At 37.2% G+C, this 20,413-nt stretch overlaps 1 protein-coding gene across 6 annotated transcripts in view; it reads right to left on the minus strand.

Annotated features, from left to right (window-relative positions):
• Nucleotides 1–20,413, minus strand: part of KDM4C (lysine demethylase 4C) — a 347,582-nt gene that overhangs the window by 102,974 nt on the left and 224,195 nt on the right. For 5 of the 6 annotated variants that reach the window (XM_033123278.1, XM_033123280.1, XM_033123279.1 and 2 more), the window contains 2 exons: nucleotides 18,417–18,472; nucleotides 16,127–16,235 (listed from right to left, as the gene is read on the minus strand). In XM_033123278.1, the coding sequence (XP_032979169.1) occupies nucleotides 16,127–16,235; nucleotides 18,417–18,472 (165 nt within the window). The remainder of the gene's footprint in view (nucleotides 1–16,126; nucleotides 16,236–18,416; nucleotides 18,473–20,413) is intronic. The other variant, XR_004424679.1, reaches the window with a different exon arrangement.

The raw sequence follows: 20,413 nt of genomic DNA on the forward strand, positions 1-20,413 counted from the left end.
CTTTCACGTGGTTATCAAAACTGCCCTCTCTGCCTCCAGTGCTGCTCACTTGAATCATTCTTCCTAACACAAGCAGAATACCCTTCTGAAATACAAATCTGATCATACTATTCCACTTCTTATCGGGCATTAACGTTCTCCAGTCTGTTCCGAATAAAGTACAAAATCCTCTAAACCAGCACCGTCCAGAAAAAATACATTGGAGCCACACAATGTAATTTTTACTTTTCCAAGAGCCATATTAAAAACCAGGTGAGAGATGGGAGAATGGGAAGTTACTGTTCGATGAGTATAAAAAGTTTCAGTTTGGAAAAATGAAAAAGTTCTGCAAATAGAGGGGTGTGAAGGTTGCTCAAAAATGTGAATATACTTAATGCCACTGAACTAACTATACACCTAAATATTAAAATGAAAATCTTTTTGTTAAACATATTTTACACAATAAAAAAAGAAACAGGTGAAATTAATTTTAATAATATCTTATTTAACTCAACAAATCCAAAATATTGTCATTTTAACATGTAACCAATATAAAAACTCTTAATGAGCTATTTCACATTCTCTTTTGCATACTAAGTTTTTGAAATGTGGTATGTACACTTACAGCACATCTTAATTTGAACATGAAATTTTCAAGTGTATGAAATGTGAAATGTAGACCTATCAAAATTATAGTTGTTTTTCATGTGTTTATGCTGCTTTAGTTTTAAAATTTAGCTTATTTTAGATAAAATTTAAAGTTCAGTTCTTCAGTAACACTAACCACATTCCAGCTGCTCAAGAGCTGCAAGTGGCCAGTGGCTACCATATTGGACACACAAGTTCTAGGTCATCTGAGGACCCTCTTCTCCAGACTCATCTTTCCCTTTTCATACTTCATGCTCTAGCTCTACTGAAATTTAATTTCTCAGACCTTCCAATTCTCTCCCACTCCCAGGCTGCTGAGCATACTGATCATTCGCCTGACCCCTTCTCCAGCTAGCTCTTCTCATCTTTCAGGTCTCGTATCAGGCATTGTTAAGTACTCCTTCTTCCAGGATGCTTTTCTACACTGCATATATCACCAACCCTCAGACCTCATATCTACTTAGGTCCTTCACTGCATTCTGGATTTTTGTGGTAATAGATCTTTTCATACTGCTTTGCAACTGCTTGTCTAATTTTCAGTGACTTCCATTATTCTATAATACCTATAAAAGCAAAAATAAAGCACATTTATCACCTAACCACATAGCAAATCCTAAACAAATATTTATTGAACAAATGAATGAATGAAGAGAGGAGAAAACACCAAGAACCTACTACCTTCTGATAAATATTTATCTGCTCTGGTCCTGACTGGCTGAAAGGCAGCTTATTTATGCAGCAAGGGATTTCTTCATTCACTATAAGCAATGATGAAGTTGGAAGGCAACTACATGCCAGGCCTTTCACTTGTTCACTGCATCTTCACAGCCACCCCAATTTACAGATGAGGCTGAGAGAGGTTAATCTGCAAGGCCAAATCTGCCTAGGTGGAGGACACAGGACTCCAAACAGTCTTACGAGAGACTGCACACTCAATCTCAGTGCATCAGAGACTAAGAATCATGTGATCCAAAGAGTAATCCAGACAAATGCAGAAAACCTTAGATTTTAAATCAATAAGTCCAAACTGTGGCTGTCTAAAACTGCGCTGGTACCGTTTTTCCACGAAAATAAGACCTAGCCAGACAACCAGCTCTATTGCTCTTTTGGAGAGCAAAACTTGGTAAAAGACCCGGTCTTATTTTACCATAATATAAGACCCAGTATAATAAAAATATAATATAATATAATATAATATAATATAATATAATATAATATAATATAATACAATATAATATAATATCTGGTCATATAATATAGTATGATACAATATAATACCGGGTCTTATATTAATTTTTGCTCCAAAAGACGCAGTAGAGCTGATTGTTGAGCTGGGTCTTATTTTTGGGGAAACAGGGTACCTGCATCTGTGAGCTCATGTTAGAAAATGACATCACTAAATTGTGAGAATATGCCTAAAATATACCACAATGACTCATGGTAAATTAATTACAAGTAAGAAAAGATTCTCACTTTGTACAAAAAGCATTTTATAACTTTTTGTTGCTTTTTAAAACACACTTCAGAGGTAATAAATAACCTAATTTACACTAAAATATTAGAAAAACAAATAACAATGAATCCACTGTTTTACAGTAATGACCGTACCTTTTGAAAACTCTAATCTCTCTGTTGTCAATCACTGTTGACCAAGCAAAACCCTAGCGATTGTTTAGAGCCGCCTGGCAGCTGCCTCGGTTTGGCATGTGTTTGTTGGTACTGACCCAGTCAATGTAGGAGTGAAAGGGGTGACCCCAGCTCGGGAACCCTGGCCCCAGCCCACTCACTGAATTAAAAGATCCATCAGTAATCACACAGACAAGATCAGAAAAAATGGACCATTCAGCATTGCAAGCTAAAAAATAAGATAAAACAACACTCTTTAATCATGAATTATCTGAAGTTCTACTTATCTGTCTAATAATGTGTTTAAAATTAGTCCTCAGGAAAAATGAGTTCAAAACTAAAAATTTAAAGGCTCCAATCAATTTCCTTTTGCCTCACAGTTTTCTTTCAGCAGATAAAGAAAAATCCATAGTAACAAGATAACATTTCATGCATTTACACATTTTCTCCTATAGACATCTACAGCCTTCAGAAAGTATATTACTTGTAGTCATGCCCATCTGACATTTTCCATTTTACTCAAAAGATTTTATGGTTTGGTATTACAGCAATATACAAATTTGACAGCTTGCAATAGGATCTAGTCCCTGTAGCAAATCATTCTGACAGTTAAGTACTATACAGCTACTAAATGTACATTTTTTGTACACTACAGTTACTTAAAAATCTTACAAAGTTGGGGACATGTGTGTGTTGAAGTCCTGAAGTATGTTCTTAATGATACTGTAAATTTTATACTGGACCTATTAAATAATAGGGCCTTATATACCATATCACAATTATATCATTTGTAGTATTGCTTATTTATTCTTCCTTCAGTAGTTGACTATTAAAAGCAAATTTTTCCTCAACTGCATTTAAACACTAAACTTGCTTATCGTTGTCAATGTTTATTATTCTCTTAGAATTCCTCTTTGCCTTTAAAAATAACTGAAGATGTGAATAAATCAGCACATGAGTTAATGTGGGACATAATGACTTTTTTGATTGCCTTTACAACACTACTTTTTTCTTTTAAAGTGATGAAAGATAATCAATATGTCTTTACATTTCCCAAAATGCATTAACAGAGGCTCTGTGATTCCTCTAGAAAGAAAGTGAAGTTGCTCTCTAACACTGCTGTAACATTAACTAAATAGGACTCAGAGTGATCGTACAGCACGGGAGGCAGACCCCATCTCTATCTCTCGGTAATTCCATCTTTAGCATTCAGTACATCTGATAACATAAGCCAGTTAGCAAGAGAACAAGGGCCTTCTTCTAAGAAACAGGAAGGCTGAATGTATTTTCCCTTCTTGATTCAACTCTTCAGATGGAATACCACAGTGAAACCACTCTATTTTCAGAATTGATGTACCTTTCAAAACTATAATCTTTGGCTTTCAAGTTCACTATTATTTGCCTTTAGGTACAAATTTTAAAGTGTACAGAGGCTTCTAAGAAGAATAGTTGGTCTCAGCCAGATACTAAAAGGCTTGTAGCTCAGTCATCATTGCAGTGTAAATTCCTTTTCAAAATAATGTTCTTCACTCAGAGAACACTTGTGCCTGTGCTTGGTTCACTTGTCAAATACAAATCAGATGGAGGTCATCGAATGCCTGGGGGCAACTTCAGCTATTCCAAAATTCATTTCTCTCTCTATTTGGTTGTAGAAATAGGATTTCAAATGTAAAAATCCTAGGAATGTCTATAGACTTAAAAACCAGAGGCACTGTACTATGCCACTGTGAGGAGGGATGTGTGGTCAGTGAACGCCATCAAGTTTTTATGCCATAACAGCAATCAAGATAGACATCACTTGTTTTAATACCTGCAATTTAATATTTAAATATCCTTACAACACTTCTACTTGAGACCTTTCCCTCCAAACAGGAAGAATGTTTAAAACTAATGACAGGATTTAGGGTCTACTGCAATGTCCAAGATTTCTTAGACTGCACAGACTTGTCTTGCTATTTTACTTATATAAATTTCATAGATCTTGAAGGTCCAAGATGGCAGATTAGGTAAACGCTATGCCTACTGCCTCCCAGATCACACCAAAATTGCAAATAAATTATAGAACAATCCTTAAGAATCATCTAACGGCTAGCTGAACAAAATCCCTATAACTAAGAATATAAAGAACAGGCCACATTGAGACTGGTAGGAGGGACAGAGACACAAAATGGGCTGATCCCAAACCCACAGATAGTGGCTGAACACCTACTGAACCTCAGATGGCACAGGTCTCCCTGGAAGAGGGAGGGATCCTAGTCCCACACCAGGCTTTCCAGCCCAGGGATCCTGTGCTAGGAAGAGGAGTTCCCACAAGATCTGGCAGTGAAAATCAGCAAGGACTCTATTTGTCCATCCCAGTGAGACAGAAGGCAGCTGGAAATCCAGATGCCCTCGTCAAGAGCCCGCACACAGACTCGCTTACAAACACTCGTCTGGTCTCCGGTGAAGGGATGGCGACTCAAGAGGCACCAGAGACGTACTGGGAAAGACTGAGCTATGTGGCTTCCAGGGGAGAGCTGGGCAACAGGAGCCATTGTCGCTGTGTGAAGCCTGCCTCACATGTAGCCTACAGGAAGGTGCCATCTTTTCTATGTTAAACTCTCCTCTAAAAAGCCCAATCTGAGAGCTCATTGGTCTGGTAAAATCCACACGCATGCACCACCTTGGTGATGCCGAGTCCCTGCCCTGCATCGCTAGTACTAAATCACCAGAGGCACTCCTGGCTCCTGGATGCCAGCCCTGCCCCACAAGCTGTGGAAGCCTTCTATAGCAGCGGACAGTCTACAGTGGCCCAGGGAACTTTTGGGGGTGGGCAGTGAGCCACAACCTATGCTACAGCCACCCATGGGCAGCTCTCGGGAACCTGCAGGCCTGAGGCGAGCGGTGGCTGGCCACGGGGTTCTCAGAGTGTTTTTGCGAAATGGTCACAGGGCTGGCACTGGTGCAAGAACCAAAACTGCACTAGCTTTATAAAAACCACTGCCCACATCCCCTAACTCCCTGGAATACTGCCCTGCCAACCTAGTACTGCATTGCCAAGGGCACTCTCAGCTCCTGGGTGGCTGGACCCAGCCCACAACTGTGGAAACCTTTTACAACAGCGGACGGCCTGGAGAACTTTTGGTGGTAGGTAATGAGCCACAACTTGAGACACAGCCTCTCTTGGACAGCTCTCGGGGATTTGTGGGCCCAAGGCAAGTGGTGGCTGGCTGCAGTGTTCTCAGGGCGTTTTGTAAAGTGGTCACAGGCCAGGCACTGACACAAGAACTGACTCTGCTTTAACCTTGTAAAAACAACTGGCCATGCCTCGTGACTCCCTGGGTCTCCGCCCCACCCAACTAGAGCTGCATGGCCAGAGACAATCTCAACACAGGCTCAACCAGCCTGGTCTGTATATCTAAGGAAGCTCTTTTAATGGCTGAGACTTAGGGGCAACCAGCAGGTGGCAACAGGCGTAGGAGGCCCTGGGCCTTTTGCTAAGCTGCTCTAGGCCCAATACTGATGGCAGCTGGCCTCGGTTCACAGCAAGGCCAAACCCACATGCCTCCAGGTGCAGCACAGGCAGCAGCCAACCACATACAGCTTTGTACCTCTTACCAGGTAGCCATGGGCTGGTTACAGGTAAGGCTGAAACTGGCCTACACAGGACACCCTCCAAGAGGCACCAGAAACAACACACTCAGAGGTCAGCGCAGACCACACGATAGCACAAGCTGGTTAGCCCCACAAGCAGCACACCCAAAGGGTATTCTCAACAGGCACCAAAGCCCACAGGATAAATCCCCATCTGAGGGGTCAGCCCCCACACAGTAGCTCCCATACTGTGGGAACAGACAATCTTAACATTCAGCTAGCCTGGGATGCAATCCTACCCACTGATGCACCAAAGCTATCAAGGCTCAACTACAACAGAAGAACACACTCAAGAGACACTCCTGGAACACGTATATAAGAGACCAGGGATACTGCGCCACTGGACCACACAGGACACATACTACATAAGACCAACCAGCAAAGACTGAGAGACGTAGGAGATCTGCCTAGTAATGTATAGAAGCAAACACAGGGAGGCAGCCAGAATGAGAAAAACAAGAAACATGTCCCAAATAAAAGAACAGGAGAAACCTCCATAAACAGAACTAAATGAAATGGAGGCAACAACCTACCAGAGAAAGAGTTTAAAACACTGGTTATAAGAATACTTAAAGAATTAGTGAGAATTTCAACAGAGACAGTAAGCATAAAAAAATGTATAGAAACCATAAAAAAGAATCAGTCAGAAATAAAGAATAAAATAACTGAAATGAAAATTACACTAGAAGAAATCAACAACAGATTTGATGAATCAGAGGATAAAATCAGCAATTTAGAAGACAAGGTAGCAGAAAACACCCAACTGGAATACATACACAAAAAAGAGAGTGAGTTTAAGGGATGTTTGGGACAGTATCAAGTGTAACAACATTCACATCATACCGTGTTTCCCCGAAAATAAGACCTAGCCGGACAATCAGCAATCAGCTCTAATGCATCTTTTAGAGCAAAAATTAATATAAGACCCGGTCTTATTTTACTATAAGACCTGGTATATAATTAATATAACATAATAATATAATATAATATAATATAATATAATATAATATAATATAATATAATACCAGGACTTATATTAGTTTTCGCTCCAAAAGACACATTAGAGCTGACTGTCCAGTTATTTTCAGGGAAACAGGGTAGGAGTACCAGAAGGAGAAGAGAAGGCGCAAGGGATCGAAAAACCTATTTGAAGGAATAATGACTGAAAACTTCCTAAACTAGCGAAGGAAATAGACATATAAACCGAGGAAGTGCAGAAAGTCCCACACAAGATGAACCCAAACAAGCCAACAAAGGTTAAAAACAAAGAGAGAATCCTAAAAGCAGCAAGAGAAAGACATCTAGTTACTTCCAAGGGAGCTCCCATAAGACTGTCAACTGATTTCTCAGTAGAAGCTTTCCAGGCCAGAGGGAGTGGCAGAAATATTCAAAGTGATGAAAAACAAGGGCTTATAACCAAGACAACTCTATCTGGCAAGGCTATCATTGAAAATTGAAGGAGAGATAAAGAGCTTTCCAGACAAGAAAAAGCTAAAGGAATTCTTTACCACCAGGCCAGTATTACAAAAAACGTTGAAAGAACTCCTTTAAGCAGAGGAAAGGAGAAAACAAATAAATGAAGATCAAAAATATGAGTAAAATGGCAATAACTATGTACCTATCAATAATCATTTTAAATGTAAATGGTGTAAATGCTCCAATCAAAAGACATAGAGCAGCTGAATGGATAACAAAACAAGATCCACGCATATGTTGTCTATATCGAAAGATACACACACAGAATGAAAGTAAAGGAATGGAAAAAGATATTTCACACAAATGGAAATGAGCAAAAAACCTGGGGTAGCAATACTTATATCAGACAAAACAGACGTTAAAAATGAAGACTATAATAAGTGACAAAGAAGGACATTACTTAATAATAAAGGGATCGATCCAACAAAAGGACATCAGCCTAGTAAACATTTATTCACCCAACATAGGAGTACCTAAATATATAAAGCAAATATTGACTGACATAAAGGCAGAGATCGAGAGCAACACAATCATAGTAGGGAATTTTATCACCCCACTGATACCACTGGACAGATACTCCAGACAGAAAATCAATAAGGAAACAGTGGCCTTTAATGACGCATTAGACTAGATGGATTTAATTGATATTTTTAGAGCATTTCACCCCAAAGCAGCAGAATATACATTCTTTTCAAGTGCACATAGAACATTTTCCAAGATAGACCACTTATTAGGCCACCAAATAAGTCTCAATAAATTTAAGAAAACTGAAATCATATCAAGTGTCTTCTCTGACCACAAATGGTATGAAACTAGAAATCAATTACAAGGAAAAAACTGAAAAACACACAAACACATGGAGGCTAAATAACATGCTACTAAATAATAAATGGGTCAACAATGAGATCAAGGAAGAAAGTAAAGATCCCTTGAGAAAAACAAAAATAAGAACACAATGAACCAAAATCTATGAGACATAGTGAAAGCAGTCCTAAAAGGGAATTTCATAGCAAGGCAGGCCTACCTAAAGACAGTAGAAAAATCTCAGTCTAATTTTACGTATAAGGAAAAAGAATAGCAAACAAAGCCCAAAGTGAGTACAAGGAAGGAAATAATAAAGGTCAGAGCAGAAAGAAATGAAATAAAGGCTAAAAAAACAATACAAATGATCAATAAAAGCAAGCACTGGTTTTTTGAAAAGACAAACAAAATTGACAAACTTTTAACCAGACTCATCAAGAAAAAAAGAAAGAGAACCCAAATAAATAAAATCAGAACTGCAAGAAGAAAAGTAACAATGAACACCACTGAAACACAAAAAATTTTAAGAAAATACTACAAGTAACTATGTGCCAACAAATTGGACAATCTGGAAGAAATTGATAAATTCCTAGAAGCATACAATCTTCCAAGGCTGAATGAAGAAGAAACAGAAAATCTGAACAGACCAATTACTACTAACGAAATGAAATCAATAAGCTCCCAATAAACAAAAGTCCAGGACCAGATAGCTTCACAGATGAATTTTACCAAATATTCAAAAAAGAATTAACACCTGTTCTTCTCAAACTATTCCAAAAAATTGAAGAAGAGACAGGCTTCCAACCTCATTCTACAAGGCCACCATTACCCTGATTCCAAAACCAGACAAAGACATTACAAAAAAATAAATCTACAGGCCAATATCCCTAATGAACATAGGTGCAAAAATCCTCAACAAAATATTAGTACACCAAATTCAGCAATACATTAAAAAGATCACACACCACTATCAAGTGGGATTCATTCCTGGTATACAAAGGTGGTTTAATATCCACAAATCAATTAACATGATATACCACATAAACAAAATGAAAGATAAAAACCATATGATCATATTATGCTAAGTGAAATAGTCAGAATGAGAAAGACAAATACCACATGATCTCACTTATATGTGGAATCTAAAGAACAGAATAAATGAACAAACAAAACAGAAATACACTTATATATACAGAGAACAAACTGATGGTTGTTAGATGGGGGAGGGTTTGGGGGGATGGGTGAGAAAGGTGAAGGGATTAGGAAGTACAAATTGGTAGTCATAAAATAGTCACAGGGATGTGAAATACAGTATGGGGAATATAGTCAATAATGCTGTAAAAATTAGGTATGGTGTCAGATGTGTACTAGATTTATCAGAGAGATCACTTCATAGATTATATAAATGCTTACCCATTGCATCATACACCCAGCAACTAATATAAAATAATATTGAATGTCAAACATAATTTAAAAACTATATATACACACACACACACACACACACACACACACACACATGTAGTCACGTGATATAAAGTACAACATAGGGAATAGAGACAATGGTATTGGAATAACCATGTACAGTATCAGATGTGTAGTAGACTTGTTAAGGTTATCACTTTGTAAGGCGTGTAAATGTCTTAATTATTATGTTGTTTTGCACACCTGAAACTAATAAAAAATAAATAAATTATATAGATTTTTAATTTAATCTTCAAGAAGTGATCAACGTATGTGATAGACATTCTGGTAACAAATACCACAACTGCAGGCTGTTTTAGTCCTCTAGCTTCTGTGTGATCATACTATAAAGATTATGTTTGCCATCTCTAATTCCTGTCCTTAATTCTTCTTCTGATAATTTTTACCTGTATTTTTTTTCCAATTGTGAAAAGCACAAACAGACATTCTAACTGCATGTGTGTTTTATATCTCTCTACTTCCTTTTTTTGTGTTCTCATCTTCGCATAATTGTGCTCCTCTTTCAGAGATTCAGTTATGACCATGGCCAACCAATCATAGTAGTAGAGAAAACAGAACATAAGGGAAAAAGAAAAGGAAATGACTGAGTAAATTCTAAAATCTGTATCATGTGGGGGCAATTGTTTTGTTTTCATCCTCGGGCACACTAAACATCTGAGATCCAAACAAACCCCTGGGCTGGTTATCCGTGAGCACACCATTCAAGTGGGAGGTAGGAAATGTCCTCAGCATCCTACCAGGTGCCAATGTCACATATTTTCTGGATAAATGGAGAGGTATTAAAGGATATGGGGAAGGCACTGGAAAAGACAGACATTGTCACAAGGACAATTATTCCTGTATTGAAAAGTCATTCAGAAGCAAAGAAGTTCATTCTAAATGAGCAGATAAGAAAAATACTAAGTAATCTGGAATCTGCATTCATAATCTGAAGAATGCCTAAACTGGCAGAGAAAACGGTTCTCCCTTTTGGATATTACTTTGGATATAGCCTATTCAACCATTTCTTTCCTATGAAAGGATGGCTCTGCTTAATAACCTGATGCTTTTAGATGGCAACCTGTAGCATTTTTTAGATGAGGCGGCACTTACTTTAATAACCCCTGAGATAATTACTCTACACAAAGCTGAATATTATTGAACAAAAAAAAAAAAGAAAAGAACAAACTAAGACCACTGTAGCCAAATATTTTTGTTTAGTTTTTGTTTAATTTTTAAAACTAAATTTTGTTTAGTTTTTAAAAAATAATGAATTTTATTAAAATATTTCAAATTGTCAGCAACATGAATAAAATAAAATACAGTATCTTGAAAATAAGTCTAGTCTCATCATGGTTGTCCATTTAGTAATCTGATGCGTAGAGGCCACACTAGTGCTATTACCAAACAAGGTGGCTGGATGAGATAAAGGTTCTCAAAGCACACACTATTTTAGGATCAACATAATCCATGAAAGAGCACGGAAACTGTTGTTTTCCATTTGCTGTCTCTTCTTTTTTTAATAGTCATTATAAGAAGGCAAATCTGCTAAAGTCAACAAATCCTTTCTTATATCCTCAACAAAAATCTTTCTACACAAATAATTATACAGAGGGGTATTTCAAAAGCTGCAAGTTGAACTTATGAATAAATAAAAGGCAAACAACAATATTACCAAAATGTTCAAATACCTCTGCATAAATTCCAGTATTTCATGTTCTAGAAAGATTGCTAATAATAACAAGCATTTTTTTAAATACACAGCTTTCATACTTCAGAAGACATTTTGAACTCCTGTATGCCATCAGTTATTCTTTAAGCCTGTTGCAGTTACTGGCTTTTCCAATGTTGGTGAGTACTTATACAGAAAAACACTAACTTGCCCCAAAGGAAAGCAGCTCGGTTTAGATGACTAAATGAAATCTGAACTAAAAACTTGCCCTCTGGAATCCAGCACTTTGAGTGCACAGCAAGCAGCCCTTTTCCCTGCTTTGCTGCTATCGTTTGGGCTACAGCACCCCAACATGCATATCACGCTCTCTCCCCCCTTCTCCCCAACCCCCACCCCCTCTCTCTCACGTACACCCTACAAGTGTGGGCTGGGCTCTGATTAGGCACTTGCTGAGAGGTGATTTAAGGGCAAGGAAAGGAGAAAATGGTACAGCAGCACCACCTAGCGTGAACGGGAGAGAGGCTCAGAGTTCCCACCCCCACCCCATGCTGCTGCTTTAGGATGAGCAAATTTGTTTTGCCTACATCAAGTCACTCTAGTTTTCAATCCCCAACTGACTAGAGGTTCCAAGATCAGAACTCTCAGACAACAGGGCAAGTGCTGCATGGGTGTGCAGCATGCACAGAGCTGTGCATGCATTTATCACCGTGACTCTTAAAGGGGAAACAATAAAAAGGCACACACAATTTTGGTATTGTCTGATCAAAGCTTCCAGCCACAATAATTTTAAGCCAGAAGCACAAATAATAAACAACAATGTGCTGCCTTTTAATTATTCCATAAATATTTACTCAATAGCTACCATATGTGTGTACACACACACACACACACACACACACACACCCCACAGAGTGTTATCCTTTATGAAACTTTGTTAGTATTCATGGTGGTTCAATTTCTATAAGAATAGATGTTAAAATATTAAATCAGATTACATAATACAGTAGCAAATATACACATATGTTGCTGAATTCTATTATTTTATTGATAAATAAGAAATTTGAAAAATTTGTCAAAAAAAGTCTCTGGGATGTTTTTAAAACCAATTTAGAATTTCTGTTCTCTTAGTCTCCAACTTATTTCTTTCAACCAAGATATTCTCTGTCTAAATACGACAAAAAGGAAAAATTTCTCTTTATATGTATGTCTTCCCTACAGACCAGTGGGTTCTCAAATGGGAGTGATTTTGCCTCCCAGGGATATCTGGCATTGTATGTTTGTTCAAGGATGCGCAATCTATAATACACATGACAGTCACCCCAACGAAGAATTATCTTGTCTAAAAGGTCAACAGAGCCAAGTTGAAAAACCCTGATCTAAACTATAGGAGTTAAGAGACAAGAGCAATGTTTTACTCAAAAATGTACACTAAGTATTTGGCAAGGTAAGGTAGTAATTGTTTGGAGAAATAAACTGACACTGACATCTGAGTCCTGATATCCCCCATCTGTGTAAACAAAAAGGTGGGTGGACAGTAGAGCATCCATGGTGGGTAGAAAGTAGAGCATCCAGAAAAGAGTTGGCTATAGCGCCAGAAAAAGACTGAAACTGACACTGGAAGACACACATACATTCACTAAATAAACGTAGGAAAATAATTTGCCTAGACATATGTTGGCCTGGGTGAAATACCACACAAAACTACTGCTCTGACTTTTGGCTGGCCATGCTCTTCTTAGATTATTTAAACTTCAAAAGAATGCTAGTGTCAGAAAAGTATACTTGAGTGTACGTACAGGGCAGAGCGTCCTATTCTCTGGAAAGGTGCACTCTACCTCACGCCGATCACCAAGGGACACTGATTAAGACCAGGGCACAGATGCCCTATAGGAGACTCACAAAGGTGATGTCGTCTTGAGCATTCTTAGTGAGAAAGTTATCTAGACTTCTGGCTACCGCCCCCTTTCAAACAATTATAGCAGTTTTGAATGATTATTTTTCCCCAAAATGAAGTTTCTCCTTTTATTTTCCCACTTAAATTAACCACTATGAGCATTTTGATAAGTATCAGTCTAAGAAAATCTCCATGCAGTGAAAAAGAGGAAGGGATTAAGATGTACAAATTGCCAGTTATAAAAACAGTCACAGGGATGTACAGTAGAGCATAGGGAATATAGTCAATAATATTGTAATAACTATGTATGGTGTCAGATGGGTACTAGACTTATCGGGGTGATCACTTTATAAGTTATATAACTATCTAACCACTATGTTGTACACTTGAAACTAATATAATATTGTATGTCAATTGTAACTGAAAAAAATTATAAAAAAGAAACAGAAAATAGTAACTTGGCAGACTCCATCTAATCCAAGTATATAATATCATTAGTAATAAATTATATTTATATCATGTTACCCTAATACGGTATGATGAGAAGGGCACTTCATCTCCGTGGTATGCCTCCTAAAACACATACCTCAGTTTAAACATGACAAAATATCAGACAATTCCTAATTGAAGGCTATTCTACAAAATACCTGATCAAAATTGTTAAGGTCATGAAAAACAAGGAAAGAATGACAAACTGTCACAGATTTGAAGATCTATAACAACTAAACCCAATGTGGCACGCTAGGTAAGATCTTGGAACACATAAAAAAGACCTTAGCGGAAAAAATTAAAGAAAGCCAAATAAATTCTCTAGTTTAGTTAGTAGGAATTACCAACGTTGATTTCTTAGTTTTGACAAATTTACTACGCTTATGTAAAGAGCTAACATTATAACATTAATGAAAGCAGGATGAAAAATATACAGTAACTCTGTAAATCTAAAATTATTTCAAAATAAAGTTAAAAAATTAAAAAAAGAAATTCTCCAAGCATGTAAAATTACATTAAAAACCGAAAAAAATCTGGTCTACAGCCTGCAATTTTCACCCAAATATGTGTCATGGACATCTGTATGTCAACAAACAGGTCTACATTGTCATTTGAAATAGACTTTAGGTGATCTTAAATTCAGTCAAGGTGTACTCTTGTAAAGGTACCAATTGTTTAAGGATGGCAAACATTCCATAAGGAATATGTGACATATACAATCAAGGTGAAACATAGCATTGTGAAGAAAACAATAAGCTTTGCCACTTTCCCATGTAAGCATCAAACCAAATTTCTAGATATAACTTCCTGAATGGCATTGAAATGACCCATGCTGTCCCTTCCTGCTGCTCCCTAAAAACCCATTTGGGACTGGTGTGAATAACAACACATCATTAAGGAAACATTCATGGACAACAGGAGCCAGCATATAGGTCCTTAAAGGGAAGCACCAGGAGCAGTGACCACTCAATCTGAGTGGCGTTGAAATGGATAACAGAAGTCATCTTTCAGAAAAGAGAACCAAAGGTGATTATTAAATGTAGTGTCTGAATTTTTGCAAATAAACATTACTTATAAATCAGAAAAAAAATGTGAGATATCTATTAGTATTTGCCACGCTAAATATTAAATTCTTTGACATAGCGAACTCAATATTTTTTAAAATTCTGCCTGATAGTCCTAATTCTAGAAAATGGTTTTTGTTTATTTCTTATCGGTGTGTTTCTTTTTAAATTGGTGACCAAGATATAAGATTTCAAGCTTTCTTTTGGAAGTCCAGGAGCCCAACAATTTTACTCTTTTTGGAGAGTCACTGTGAGCTTTAAAGGGCCATTTGAAAGGCCCATTCGTTTCTGTCTCATTCACAATACTTCCATTAGCACATCCTGAACATCCTGGTCTCAAGACTCGGATCTGCCAAGAGCAATCATCAGCTCCATAAAGGGCCACATATTTTCTAGCAATTTGAAATACTTGACGGAGCTGTAATGGGAAATAAGTGTTCACTTTCCCTTCTGTGAGAAGGAAAGACAACAGACTAGATTCTAAGTATTCCCAGCTCCTTGTTGGAGAAGAGACTAGTAACAAAACACATAATAGGCAGGTAGAGAGTTAAAGCTAAAGTGCCTGAAACATCCCATAGTGGAAAGACCTCAAGTTAAAAATAACAAGAACCGAAGAAGTTGTGGGGTATTAAAGTCCATGTGTAAGACACGCTCCAGTATTTTAAGGTCATTCAATTTAACTTTAGGGAAAATTCTCATTAAATATGAACTATAAGGGCCTCATGACCTGTTGGCTCACAATTTAGTCGAACTCCAAGGTTATTTCAATGCTGAGGACATTAAAGGCCTAGCTTTTCAATGAAAAATACTCTTAACAATGACAGCCAGTGAGAAGATTTTTATGAAAGTCTCTAAGCAGGTCAGAAGATCATTGGCCAAAGAGTTTGGCAAATTAAGTGACTGGTGTCTATTTGTAAGTAAATCCCTTCGTAGTAATAATAGTTTCTGTATTTCTCTGCAAGTCTCTTGGTGAAGAGATGATGAAATCAGGTTAGATGTATTTTGCTAAATCAAGACCAACCAAAGAGAGGCAAGAGACAGAGAAACTAAATAAGTTAAATAGTGATAGATAGTTCAGGTTCATTTTTTAAAAACCTCACCAAATAGCCTATAATTTGAAAATTCACAGTAATCCAGGAAATGTGGTATTCCTTTGCCTTATTTCAAACAGAATTTGAGGATGATTATAAACATACTTATAATACAACAGGAAAAGAGTATGTATAGACAAGTAAACTTAAGCTAAAGGGAGAAAAGGGTAGAATAAAAAAAAATGAAGCTAAGAGAAAAATTATCTTGGGAACGTATGTATTAATAGAAATATTCAGAACTTTAAATTAATACTATTTTATGAGGTAAAAAAGAAGCTTTGCCACTCACCAATTTTAACCTCTGTAAAGGTATTTTGCCTACATCTATCTGTGTCCTTTCTGGGACATTAGTGAATCGAACTTCTGGGACCGCGACAGCGCACATGACATGGGCCCACCTACAGGAAAGGAGACATTAAACATAAACAAGAGTTCCCTAAACTTACATACCTCATACTTCAACCAGGTGATACAATTCTCACAGATGAGAAACACACAGATGAGAAAGAAAGCTGAACACCTAAGTTCATCACAAACAGACTACTCTTTGAATTTTAAACCTATTAGATGATACCTGGATGGATTCAATACCACAGCTGCCCACCTCTGTGACATGAAAAACTAGGTGAAGACCAAGGACTCGATCCTACCAATATATGTAGTTTCCTACACTTGATAGACAAAATACTAAAATGTAGGCTTGCTATTCCATTTGATGCTGAAATACAGAGAGGTGTTTAATACATGTAAGCTAATTAATATGTGACAAAAGATTAGTTCAATTAACAAAATTTATGAACTGGGCACTGTATATAATCTTTTTACATGATACAAATATCATAAAGCGAACTAGAACAATAGCGAAAGTTTTCTAAAAGAACTAATACTGATTAAGTAATTAAATTGTCATTGCAATCCTACTATAATCAAAGGAACCTAGAGAGAAGGAGAAATGAAATTTAGCTTGTTCCTTTGTTTCCTACTTAAACCTTAGTATTTCCTTTCAAATTCTGAATTACTCCAGAAAAATCACAACATCCCCATTAACACTATCAAGTTTCTCATAAATATTATGCCCCAAACAAATAAAAGACTCTTGAGGTTTAAAAAGATCTTAAAAGACTATCACATCCTCCAACCTATTTTTAAGTCAAATATGTGTTTCACTCAAACAAAGACTCCATCCTGCCTGTAAAGACCACAGGAAGAGAAGACAAGTATCAACCCCAAAGTGGCATTCTTTCATATCTAACTCCTGTGATTCTACAGCAAACATGTTTCTTTTTGTCCTAGCTCAAGAGTGGGAAGAGAAGTTCTTATCGTCTCTGTCACCTCATAGTCATGTCATAGTCTCATGACCTGTGCAACATCCTAGAACTAGTCAATACTTTTCAGTATCACATTAACTAAGACGGTGAAAGTGGAAGATCCCAAATTAAGCAAAAATAGTTTCTTAGACTAAACTTTATCAACACAGGAATGGTAAATGACTTTATTCTTCCCGAAAAGCTATCAAAAACACGTGCAATGCACATAATTATGCAAACTCCATCATTACATTACACCCAGAGTCCCAAATCCAGTGCCTGTGGGGCCAGGCAGGATGGAAACAAATAAGTGTGAGCTGGTAAATAATGGAAACCTGGGGCGCGCGTGCCCATATAGGCCAGGTTCTCTCTCACCCTGTTAATGCCATAGAGAGATGCACAATCATGTTTCAAGTAAAGATGAAAAATCTAGATTTTAATCCAAAAACCTCTCAACTTTTAAAATTTGGATCAAATTTATAAAATGGTGGGTCGGTCAAATAAAAACATCTTGGGGCTGAATTTGGCCCTCAAGTGCCAGTTTCAAACCTCTGCCTAAACTATTTCTACATGTTTCAATTTTCACAGGAGCCTATAAAATGCTTTGGCCAAATTTTAAATATTAAAATTGAGTCATGAAAATAAAATTCATGCAAAAATATATTTCAACAACCACCATAAAAACCAGATTACCTTTCTTTACGTTCACTTACGATTCTTCTTTTAAAACTCTTTTCATATTCTCCAACTGTCCCCTTTAAATCTTAAAATCAGTGTTTTCTCCTTGTGTTTCTATTTTAGTACGTACACATTCTTGTTAATTTGCTGGTGTTACAAATAAATGGTTTTGTTTTAATGTTATGACCATGATTGATTTTATTTCTCGGAAGATAACAGCTTTGTCTGTTTTCAGGCATACACTATTTTTATTAGACTAATAGGATCCATCATATTAAACACTAGGATCCCAATGGCACCTAGATGATATGGGCTGCCTTCATTTAAAAAATTGTTAGTAAAAGGGGGGTTATTTTCATGGTGTCAAGGACGTAGAACAGAAGCAGGACTTAGAACCCTTTGTTCAGATGAGGTGAATGTGGTGGCAGTAACAGTCTCTGAAGACAAGCATAAAATCCCAACCTCGGACCTGGACAGCACAACCCTTGGAACAACGTGTACAATGAGAGGTAATGCAAACGGCCACCCAACGGCACGACCACTCTAGAGAGGAGAAGGAAACGATGAGATTCAGCACATTAACCTGTTACTTACTTCTTGTCCTTGGTTTCCTTAAGAGCGCCCCCTCTCAGATTGCAGAGACAGCATTCCTAGGGGAGGAAAAACACCGCGCTGTTATTACCAGAAACATAAAATAAAAACCATTACTATTTATCTAAATATTCCCATAAATTCTAATTTTTTTATTTTAAAATGAAACCATCAAGAATTTCATGAAGGCCTATCTCTGAGCAGTTTAATAAGGGATGTCCTTTCATCTTCCCACCTCTCCTTTTCCTTTCCCTATTGAACTGCTCAGAGATAAGCCTTCTTAAAAAAAAAAAAAAAAAAAAAGTGTGTGCATATATATCCCCTAGAGGAAACCGCCATTACCCTGGTATCATGTTGAACTGCCCCTTTGGAGGAAAGCTGTGACACAGAGAACTTGGTAGTCTGGAGAGGTATGAACTAGAATTCTAGAACAGAGAACATAACTGGGTTCTTTTGTGCTCTGGGAATCCACTCAGGTATACACAATGGCTGAAAAATAGAGAACTGGCAGACTTTGTTCTGATATCAGGATAAGCAGGAAGCTCTTTTTAAAAGATGTGGATAGAGAGGTGAATAGGGTCTATTACAGAAATTACAGTGTTTAAGGAGCATGAAAGAGAAGCCTGTCAAAGGAAGCTGAAGCCCAACGAGAGATCACAAACGTATCATTTGGGTTTTTCTGTGGGCAAACGGTGTTGGAAAAATGTTCTGACAAACCCAGGCTATCCAGCCCCAGAAAACAGTGCTATGACATGTTTATGTTTATCTTTATCTTCCCTCATAAGTTTATATTTTTGGCATTTTTATGTGCCTTAGATTGGCACAGACTTTTTCACTCCAAGATGACTCCCTGTACTACAAATACAGACTTTATTCTTCATTTCTCACTACAATCCTATGAAAAAGTCCATTAAAAAATAGGGCCAGAAAACAATGCAATGTCTTTTGTTGACCTAGAACTTTTTATTATATACTTCAGTAATGTTTTTATTTTCAACCTCAAGCTTGTCCTCCAATTTACTTCATTAATATATTTTTTAAAAAATAGTTATAGGCTACTTCCCCCCGGCTCCAAGTTGTATATATAAAATTCTTTATCTGTTCTCCAAGGTGCTCTTCTCTCCGTTAATTAATTTTGACAGTTTTGCCTAGCTTTACAGGGAATCCTTCTAAGGTATCAACTATTAATAATAGAGTGTCAAGCTCCATAGCTTTTAGTTTTCCAAGGAGAACAGTAATAAACAACTGAAGAGAACCAACATATCTGTATTAACTCCTAATAGGCAGCAGAAAAGGCAAACAACCAGAGATGTCCAATGGTTTTGTGTCCGCAAAGTCTCTGCACGTCTATTTGAAATTTCCTAGGTGAATATTCATGGTTTAGAGTAGCAAAAGCTGCCCTGTGCATATACATTTGAATCTATAATAAACCCAGCTCAAGGAGATAACGCAACAGAAAATTTTGTCTATCCATACCACAAAACCATACTCCAGAGGCCTTTAAAATAACTTGTTCTGATGAAGCACAATGAAAGGAAAATTTCAAATTCCAAATATTGAAAATGAGAATTGCAATAATTCAAGTTACTCAATAATATACAAAGTATTCAATAATAATTTCATAAAACATTACTGACTTGAAGTATTTTTCAGTAATTTAATACACCCTCTATGTGGGGAGATGAAAATGAAAACAAAACAGGAGGTCACAACTGTACATAAAAAGATGTAGGTATTAAAGTGGGACTGCAACAAAGGGGAGCTGTGGAGAGTGAGGCGCTCAGATGCAGAGAGAATGAGATGTCTGATTAATGAAACTGGCAGAGAGAAGAGCCTAAAGGGACGAGTTAGCAGAGTTAAATACAGCAAAGCAGCATGGAAGCTGCTTTAAAGCACCTGATAGGATCATTAGCAGGTACACAAGTTAGTTGCAGGGTGAGACTGCAACAGGAGGAAACAGTCCTCTAAAGCAGAATGTGTAGGTTTAAGATTTTAAATGG

Source organism: Rhinolophus ferrumequinum, chromosome 12 (assembly GCF_004115265.2).
Source record: "Rhinolophus ferrumequinum isolate MPI-CBG mRhiFer1 chromosome 12, mRhiFer1_v1.p, whole genome shotgun sequence".
Taxonomy (NCBI): domain Eukaryota; kingdom Metazoa; phylum Chordata; class Mammalia; order Chiroptera; family Rhinolophidae; genus Rhinolophus; species Rhinolophus ferrumequinum.